Raw genomic sequence first — 10235 nt, 5'->3', positions numbered from 1 at the left:
TACCCCTTTGTTTGATAAGATAAAGATATGTAAGTTTTTTTTTAAAATTCCACATTATCTACTCCTAACATTGTAAGGAAGACACAGTCATAACCAACAGTGTTGATACCTGCAGCATTTTTCATCTTGTAATAGCACTTAAATATTCATACATCTTTTCTTTGTTCTTAAAGCTATTCATGAGCTGAAATTCAAGTATAAAGACATCAAAATTCATTTCCCTTCTCACTGGCTTATGCAGAAGAATGAAAGTTGTCTTTCCCTTTCAGGTAACACATATTTAAAGTACAAACACAGGAATCTTCACAAATGTATCATTGTTCAAGAACATTGCCTTCTGTTATAGAAGATGTTAAGTAAAAAAAAAAAAAAACCACAAAAGCATTCAGTATAAATATTAAATAATTAAATTAAATTGTTCATATAAATAAATAAATATGGTCAGTAGGCTTTTACAGCTCAGTTGAACGCCTTTTGATTAGCACTGTAGGGTTAATGTCATCTAGTCTGGAGTGGGAGGCGCTCGCATTGATGGTGGCTGTCTTGGTAGGCTGTGGGTCTTGCACATTGAAAGAAGTAAAGGGACACCCCTTCACATTGTTGCAGATGAGAGACTGAATGGAGGCAGTGTTGACGATCTTAAAACCCACTTCTCCTCCGAAGGTGCTCGGCTTCCAGTATTGAGGAGAACAGATGGGATTACCCATAAGTCCTTTCAAAGAAAATGGCGCTCCAAGTTCTACCATGGTCTCCCCAAAGATAGCATCTGGGCGAGGCTTTTCTACCAGCAGGGCGGGATACAGTTCCATGGCATCGATGTCACTGTAGAGGGCTTTCAACTCTGCAGCCATTTCCTTCTCTCCTGGAGGGCACAGAAGATAGAGATACAGGTATATCAATCTGGGGACAGCTGAGAAGCGTCCTGGCTGTTGAGCAGGCTTATCCCTGCTCCATTCCCACTCCTCTTTCTCAACTCAGTCCTTTCCTGTTTCCAGAAGAAGAAAAGAAGGAGGAGGAGGAGGAGGAAGTGGAGGAGGAAGATAGTTTATCCCTTGACTAAATTCCCTCTCACCTTCTCTTTTCCCATTTAATCCTTGATCCTTTTAGAAATTTCAGAAACCATTTCTCACCTGTGAGCTCTTCAAATGACGTGTAAGGCTTCAGGGAGAAGCGTTTGCGGTACTCATTGAGAGACTGGTATTTCATCTCTCTGCTCTGGTCGATCGAGGCCTTTGCCACTGCTTGTACGGCAACTGGAACATTTCTTCCCCCAGCAACCTGAGGAAAGTGAATAATGAAATGATGAGATTCATAGACATATTCCTGTGGCCCTACGCCTTGACCTCTTCTCTTCTTCTCTGTAAGGACTGGGCCTTTTACGATTATAAAAAGTAAGCTGGCAGACAAGTCTGAATAGTGACTTCTGTAATCTATAGGATGACTGAAAGCTTTGTAAAATATTGGTTTTAAGATAGACAGGTGTCAGTATTTACTGGGTAATTTTAGATGAACACTATAGCCTTTCAAAAGCCTTCCAGGCGTCATGTTTCAAGAACCAGGAGAACACCTGACTATTCTTTTAGTAAAAGGAAAAAAAAAACCTGTCTCTATGACAAAAACCCTAAAGCTACTGGCCAGGCTGTTCTCGCTTTGCAGGAACAATGCTTACCCGGCCGGCAATCTGTCTGGTGAATGACTCGACAAACTGAGTGAGTCCGTGTTCAAGGAGGATGGAGTTGTTGTAGAGAAACTGTTTGAAGGTGTACTTCTGGTCTTCGATGTTGAAGGTGTCAGGCAGCAGGGGGTGCCAGTGATAGAGCGTGTTGAATTCAGCAGCAATGCGGTTCTGATACTGGAACTGCTGGTTGAAAAGGAGCTCCGGGTCAAACTTGAGTTTGAAGTGGTAACCGCTCAGGTGTTGTACGTAGTCCTCGATCACGATCTTGATCGTCTCTCCTGTTGCACAACACAGAGTTTATTTTCCTTACAACAAATGGTAGGTATGGTACCAGATCTCATTTTCCCTCCCTAGTCACAAGAAGGAGTCAAAACATACAAATGCAAGAAGCGAGTTTTTCTTTTTTTTGGGGGGGGGGGGATGGGCATGGCCTTAGTCTTTATTTCTCTCTCGCTCACCTATGAGTATGAGCCTGCTGGTTTGGAAGAGTCGTTCATCGTCCCACTCGGGGTGCTCCTGTTTGAGTATATCACACACTCTGTTGTGCTCCCGTAGCCAGATTGTAGCATACATCATCAGACCAGGCACCAGACCAAAGACTTCCTGCCCCACAGCAAACCGCAGGTGCTCAGGGATATGAGGAGGGTAGATCATCTCTACCTCAGTGTCTTTGACTGTGGGAGGATACACCTCTCCACCGATGACCTAAATCACAACAGTAATAACAGAGTTAAAAAAAGAAAAGAAAAGAAAAGAAAAGAAAAAAGCCACGACAGTTTTAAAATGTATGCCTAAATGGCAGGGGATAATTTTTAAACCGTAAGGAAAATACCTGATATTTCAATTTTCCATCCTTGAAAAGGCGCAGTTTATGTTGTCTGTCTAGAGTTTCACCGTAAATGTGATTTAAGTCCACCTAGAAGATTAATTATGAAGAAATTTCAATTGACTTACTTCTCATTCTCATTTCTTATTAAATTTTGATGATTTAGTTAGTTGTCTTTAAAATTCAACAAGTGATTTTCTTAAGATTTATTTTATTTTTATATGTATGAGAATTTGCCTGTATGTATGTATGTATGTATGTATGTATGTATATCATGTGCTTGTCTGGTACCCTAAAATGTCACAAGACATCAAATCCCCTAGAACTGACTGGAGTTACAGATGGTTGTGAATTACCATGTGTGTGTTAAGAACTTAAGCAAAGCAACAAGTGTTTTTAAACACCAACATAGCAAGCCCAACAAATAACTTTTTCATAGCCACAAAATTCTAAAATAATTTATCTACCAGAGCTACAAGCCTGTATATTTCTTTATGTTGAATGATATTAGTATCCTATATTAAATATACCACATGCCTCATTATAACCATGATAGTTACTTTTATATTATTTAAAGCAGCACAATCAGGAGATTTTGGGAGGGGCCTCTACCTCAATAAGGTCCAGTGCCTGACAAGCACAAAGTTCAAAGGTTCACTTCCCAATGCCACCAATGATTAATAATTTACTTATTTATTTATAGAATATACAGCCTTTTCATATACTAAACTTTTAAACAAAAATGTAAGGAAAATTACATTAAAATATTTCTGTATGTGTCTGTTCATTTTTACTAAACCAGCAAATGAAAATGGAACACTCCATTACGGTTTTAGTAGACATGACATTTGGATAGGAAAATGGGCGTGATTGGTTTGGCATGGCAAGATGTCAGCAGTTAGTTCCTAAAAATTTGCTTTAAGTCTGAGTTACGCTCACTTACTCCGTGGCCCAGTCCTCGGGTGAACCCAGGTCCTCGCTTCTGATCTGTCTTGAAAAACTGGTGAGTGAAGTGCTGAGCGAAGAATGCAAACATCATATTTGAGCCTTGGGGATCGGGGATGAACTCTCTCCTTAGAAGAACCTTTTCCAGCACTTCCTTAGAATCAGGAAGCTCTTTATTTCCTAGAACATGGAAACTCTAAAGTAAGTATCTATCCATTCACATACTTGTTCATGCAAACAGATGATGGCTATCTGATTCATGAGAACATCCATCACTCAGAAGCCTGCTCTCAAAGAAGACCACATCAATACAATTGTGCTTTGAGGCAGTGCCATGCTTGTACCCCAGGCTGGACTGAAACTTGCTTTCTATCCCAGAATGGTCTTAAGTTATTGGTTAGAGATTACAGGCAACACGCTATTTTGCTAAGGGTATAAATTCAAGTGTTAAGATATGAGGGGGGTCTCATTGAAATTTTTTATCAATTTTAACTAGCATCAATTCTATTTAGCATAACCTATAAGGTTAAGACATTATATCAAAATGCAGGTTTACTTTCACGTAATAGATCTGCGCTTTTTAATAAAGTCTCTGTGGATAACCATACTACTGACAAAACTATTTAGTTTTAAATAAAGGACTATCTAAGGTCAACTTTTCTAGGTACATTCCCAACCCTCAGTCCAATTGCTACGTCTCTATGTGTTTGCTCTCACCTTTCACACCCATGGGAGTTGGGCAGTCATCCGCTACCGGAGGAAGGGCCCTGGTGTAGTAGGAGAGGTTGGAGAAGGCTTCCCAGCTTTTGTAACCGTAGTGCACATTGTAAGTTGGTGGACTGTCAATCAAATGTGATCTGGCTGAAATTTTAAAGAAAAAAAAATATTGGTCCTCATAGGATAAAAAAAAACAAAACAATCAACAACAAGGGAATATCAATTATCATTGTACGCTGTGGAAAATACAGAGAGTGGATTTCATTCTGCCTTACAATGACTGAACTTTAAAGGGCACTGAAAATACATCTTCAACAAGACTTCAGCTTTACACAGGGCATTATGCCCCAGTAGCTGTGACTTCTCAGGTACCACCCACTCCCTGTTCCACAGCTGATGACAGACACAGTTGGGCATGGCCCTCCCTTAGAACTACACACAGCTATTTTTCCCTTCTGACCCAAACCCTAATCAACCATTTGTTTCAAAGAGTGCTGTGTGTTCGGAACAATTCTGCAAACCATGGGTATTCAATCAACAAGCCAACCACACTTCCTCCACAGGAATGAAGGACAGGGTCAGAACTAGGATCTAGACTGCAGGTTTACACGACACTATTTTAGACATTTCGGGGGTGGGGGGAGGAACAGAGTAGAAAAGGTATACTTCAAGTCACTTTGAAAAAGTTGGAGATATGTCTTTGGGTTGGGTGTCTAGCCAACAGTTTTGTTGGAGGATGCTGGACAACAAGGGAGGGTTGTACTTACATGTCAACACATATCTCATGATTGAACTTCGCAGGAAGGGAATGTTGTTCACGATGTTCCAGACTCCCTTGAAGTGGGTCAGGATGTAGTGCACTGTGTTTGGGGTCGGCTTCAGCAGTAATTTGATTCTTGTCAGAAACTCAGCTGGAGAGAGAGGAAGCAGGGGGAAGAACTGAGCAGGCGCCTCCCACAGGACACCAATCTACAGAAGGATGGGAACTGTGTGTGGCCCCATTCCAAAGAAAGATAACCCAGGAACAACTTACGCGTAGTACAGTTTTCACCGTAGAATCCAGTCCGGGTACAGTCACACTTATATTGGTCAAATCCGATGCTCATACATTCACCGCGGTTTTGACATGGGTTGGAACAGCAAGGATTTGCTACATTAAAAAAATAAGGCATCCTGTCAGGCACTCTTGGTTGTCCTCATCTTAAGGATTTAATTGTGTCACTATGGGTTAACTTTACAATGACAAGTTTGACAAATACACAGGTAGACCCAGACAAAAGGTCTTTATTTTAATTAAGTCTGTCTCATCAAATGGTTGTAATGTAAAAATAACAACTTTGCATTCTTAAGCAAGAAAAGCAGAGGACTGAACTTCATAGCTCACATTACCAACATTTTCAAAATAGCTTAGATGTTCAGACTAGAATTGTTGAGTAGCCCTTTCAAAATTAAAATGGATCGACCCAGTACATTTATCAAAAATTTAGTGTAAAGAAAATCAAAGTAAAGAGTCAAGTTTTAACATTTTGAATATCTTTTTTAAAATGTATTCTGGATTTTTCTGAGAGCAGTAGAGCCAGGACAGGTATTTAAAGCGACCATTCCTGTTCAGTTACCCACACACAAGTATTGATCAGATTCTGTCTTACCATAATGACAACCTGTAAGTCATTAAGACTATTGGTTTTTAGCAAATGAGATTGATTCTCTTCTCAATTGAGTCGACCTTAAGGTGGGTTGCTGTTCTTTCGGACTTAAGCAGTCCAGGCTCTGCCAATACACAGCCGGTCCCACACAGCCAATCCCACTCACACTCCTAGAAAAGGGGTCTGAGCCTGAGGAGTTCCGAGGCGCCTCGGGGCGCGGAGCCACTCACTCACCTGCTTGGCTGAGCGCCAGGGCAGCGCAGAGCAGCACAGCTCGGAAGAGCATCGCAGAGGTGGCAGCGGCGGTGGCAGCGGCGGGGACAGAGGCGGTGGCAGCGGCGGTGGCGGTGGAGCTGGCGGGATGCAGCTCTGAGTTCCTTAGTGAGCAGGGTCCTGATACTCCCGAAGCTCTTCGCTCGCAGTTTGACAACTGGCTGCTAACGGGGAGAACCTTGCTTTTAAGTCTGTAAAGCCGACTCCACGTGACGTCGTGGTGACTGTGTCTTTCCGCCTCGGCTTTCCCCACCCCCAAACAGCTCTCCCCCCCATCGCCGCTTTGGGGAGTTGCGCAAGCTGCAGGCTTTTACCCACGCAAAAGAGAGACGAGGGAAGCCGGGAAGCTGCCCTCGGCTGCCCCAGGTAGTGCCAAGAGAGCTGCTCCGCCCTCTCCATCCCTCCAGGCGCCCTGTGGTTCGCTGTGCCTGCGCTCAGGCTGGCTCTCTTCGGGGGGTCTCCGGTTTCCTCCCAGTGCCGCATCCAGTGGGGGGGCCTAGGAGCGCGAGAATGTCACAGCTTCCCCTCCCGGGATCCGAGGTCCTAACTAAGGGAATCCCCTCGCCTCTCCCCACTGGGGCGCAGTCTGACGTGCTCGCTGCTCAGAGCACGCACACAGCTACCGGTTTATTTAATTTATTCTATTTTCAATGAAACGAGAGGGCTGCTGTTTCAGGGTCCACATCTGTACTGGTGGAATTAGCGTGAAGTCTCTCACGGAACTGCCCTCCAGGCTCCGCAGTCCTCGAGAGCCCCAGGCACTCGCCTTTCCCAGGAACAGATGCTGAACTCCGTAATGCTAAGTGTCCACAGCATTGCTTTAAGGTATTTTTCCCCTGCTGTTACACAGCTTTTATCATTTTGATCAACAACTCTTTTCACAGGACGTGTCACTAAAAAGAATTTGTTTTCAAATGTTCCTTTTTAAAACTTTTTCTGTCCGTGTTTACAAGAAGGTATGTTATGGCAACGGATCAAAAGATAATATTTATTTTTCGATAACTGGCCTTATTCACGCTAGCCTTAAAAAAAGAACACTTCATTCAGAAGCATTGTTTGATTAAAAGCATTAATTGCCTAAAGAGGTGATTTTTTTATTTTTTGACAGTGTTGACTATCTTCCTGCTGTGTGTGTGTGTTGGCTGGGGAGGGGATGTGAGGATGGAATAGTGGAAACAAGCAAAATAAGAAAAGGAGGAAACTAAAACACACAAAAAAAAATCAATTAAACTGTACGTTCTTGGCATGAATGGAGAAAAAAATGACACGGAATCTGAAATTAAACTGTATTCTCAGGGAAGTTACGTCAGGAAAATGGTTTGAAGCAGGCTGGACAACACAACAAGACCCCTACTCAAAACAAAACAGAACAAAGCTAAACAAAAATGAAAGGAGAGAAGCTCCACAAAGGGGCAATGAACCAGGAGAAACAGCACTTAGGAAACGCTACCTTACTCTGTGGAAGTCTCCCAGAAAGTAAGGATACTCATGGAATTTTTTTTTTTTTTTTTTTTTTTTTTTTTTTTTTTTTTTTTTTTTACTGTTTGCTTCATGTGCATGCTAATTTGATTCTACATGAGACATAGTGACTAAAATTCCATGTCACCCAGGCCCTTTGTTCTAGTCATGTTTAATCACTCCATGTGTGGCACTCCCAACCGCTTACACGGAGTCCTATGAGAAATTTCAACTAAATGCACAGACTGTTTTCTTTTGGGGAATCCCTTTAAATAGTTCCTGCTTTCTGTTTTATTCTAAATGGGTGAAGTGCATGGGCTCAAACTGTAAATTTATTAGAGCTCCCGATACTAACTTCAGCTAGGGACTGTATAAAAATCCACATTCTTGACAGTGTACGAAAAATCCTATAATGAAATCTTCAACTGACCTTAAACAACTCTGTCTTCATCTGATATTAACGGTATACCTATTATGTAGACAAGTGTATTCTAATGTTTTAAAAGAGATTATGACAAGGTGGGGGGGTGGGGGAGTGGAGGGTGGTGTTGGCCCCTAATCCCAGCACTGAGGGAGAAGAGGGAATCTAGGCAGATCTCTGAGGCCTGCCTGGTCCACAGAGCAAGTTTCAGGACAGCCAGCTATACATAGAAAAATCCTGCCTGTCTCACAAAAAGAAAAAGAAAAAAAAAAAGAAAAGAAAACATTATGAATTCAAAGTGAAAAACAGGGCATAGAGAACAATTACCTTTAGACGACTTGAAATTTAAAGACCTTAAACATAATCATGGAGGAAATGCAATTAAAAATATATGTATGGTTCAGTTGGCTGATTTAATCTGTAACTTCAAATGTGAGTCAGGAGAACTCCATAGACTATGGAGTTACACTCGGATCTACTATACAGGAAGACACTTAGACCTTGAGGACAAGAGCTGTTTTGAAAGGAAGTCCAAATAAGGATGTAAAGGAAAAATCATCTTGTAATTGGCTGCTTTTGAGAAGTCTGGGATGCCAGAGCCCAACACGTAGGCACAGTTTGAATACTGGTTACAAGGGATTGTTAAGTGTCCCAAACCAAATCAAGATGGTTCATCCTGTTCTGTATAGCAAAGCACAGTGATAATGATGCTCCTTAATCATTTTATGTATAAATACAAATAATATTAATAATTTTTATTATATAGCAAGTATAGCGATAAATTGCAGAATATCTCTGTACATTTGACCACATATTTAAGTGTCTACTATACAAAATATATTTTGTTAGCATATGAAAGTTTTTTGAGAAACCAAAAAAAGGAAAATAAGAAAGTGTATTAACATCTTCGAGAATATTCCGTTGAGTTTTACTGCCCTCTTCTGCTGCTTGAATTTTCAGCAACTTTTTTTTTTCCTAATTTGCTAGGTAGATTGTTAGGTAGATTTTGATTCTCATTTTATAATGTTCTTATATAATCAAACATGCAGTACTGATATTACACTTAACGTTCATGCATATACTAGAAATAAATGATACTTTTAGTTTTGGTTTTAGATTTTTTTAATTATTTCTTATTTCTTTTTCTTTTCCCTGACATAAGGTTTCTCTGTGTAGTCATAGCCATCCTGGAACTCACTCTGTAGCTGTAGCTGGCCTCAAACTCAGAGATTCGCCTGCCTCTGCCTCTGGCATGCTGGGATTAAAGCTGTGTGCCATCACTATCTGGCTAATAAATAACATATTCCTAAATTCAGGCCATATCCCATTCAAAATAAGTCAACAAAGAGTGAGGATAAAAGCAAAAGGAAAGATATGTTAATATTAATGAAGGAAAGCTAGATGCGTTATTTGTTCTTAGACAGCATTCTTTAGAGCGAAGACAAATGAGAAGGAATACAGAGGAGTAGTGCATTTGATAGCAGAGTCGATTCTTCAAGGAGGTATAGTGATCCTTATTTACACTGTTAGCAATGGAGCCTTGATATTCCTTACCAGAGATGAGCATATCTGTGACTGATAATCATAAAGCAGATAGCTGAAGCTAGCTCAGCTGTAAGTCAACTGGCCACAATCAACATCGAAGGCTGTTTTATTCAAGGACAGCAATATAAACACTCTTCTAAGTTACATGGAACACATACTAAGACAAACCACATTCTAGGCTATAAAAAACACACCTTCATACACTTAAAATAGTAACTACACAATGTATATTCTAAGGCTATGGATGAGTAAAATTAAAATATGAATCACCGAGGGCAATAAAACTGGCAGAGTAATTCATGCTTATTAACCCAATAATTTAGGATGTAGAGATAGGAGGGTCAGGGCTTCATTCTCATCCTTGACTATATAGAAGGACTGCGTCTTATTTACAAGAGACCTTGTCTAAAAAAAAAAGATAAATAAGAAAAAGTTAAAAAAGGAGAAGGAAGAGGAGAATGAAGAAGAGGAGGGGAGAACGGGAGGGAGATGAGGGGAAGACAGGGGAAAAGAAAAAAAAAGTAAGATGAATCACTGATATCTGGAAAATCCCCAAAGAGCTGGATATCACAAGATACATTTTAATAACATGGGGCTCAAAGAGGAAGCTCAGAGGATATTAAAAAATATTTTGAGTCAAATGAAAGTATAACTTGAGATGTTTAGAATTCAGAGAAAGCAGCACGGAAGGTGAGAGCACCAAATGCAGGGATGAGCAAAGAAGAC

General features: G+C 40.8%; 1 protein-coding gene across 1 annotated transcript in view; it reads right to left on the bottom strand.

Moving 5' to 3' along the window:
* Ptgs2 (prostaglandin-endoperoxide synthase 2) overlaps positions 1 to 6220 on the bottom strand; it is an 8165-nt gene extending 1945 nt beyond the window's left edge. The window contains exons 1-10 of the mRNA XM_052200996.1: positions 6047 to 6220; positions 5200 to 5316; positions 4934 to 5077; positions 4167 to 4310; positions 3448 to 3629; positions 2511 to 2594; positions 2137 to 2383; positions 1670 to 1956; positions 1131 to 1278; positions 1 to 862 (exon numbers count right to left, since the gene is read on the bottom strand). The exon at positions 1 to 862 is cut by the window's left edge and continues 1945 nt beyond it. Of these exons, the coding sequence (XP_052056956.1) occupies positions 453 to 862; positions 1131 to 1278; positions 1670 to 1956; positions 2137 to 2383; positions 2511 to 2594; positions 3448 to 3629; positions 4167 to 4310; positions 4934 to 5077; positions 5200 to 5316; positions 6047 to 6098 (1815 nt within the window). The 5' untranslated portion in view covers positions 6099 to 6220 and the 3' untranslated portion in view covers positions 1 to 452. The remainder of the gene's footprint in view (positions 863 to 1130; positions 1279 to 1669; positions 1957 to 2136; positions 2384 to 2510; positions 2595 to 3447; positions 3630 to 4166; positions 4311 to 4933; positions 5078 to 5199; positions 5317 to 6046) is intronic.
* Positions 6221 to 10235: the final 4015 nt, after the last annotated feature.

This window comes from Apodemus sylvaticus, chromosome 12 (assembly GCF_947179515.1).
Source record: "Apodemus sylvaticus chromosome 12, mApoSyl1.1, whole genome shotgun sequence".
Lineage (NCBI taxonomy): Eukaryota > Metazoa > Chordata > Mammalia > Rodentia > Muridae > Apodemus > Apodemus sylvaticus.
This window is presented reverse-complemented; position numbering and strand designations above follow the sequence as displayed.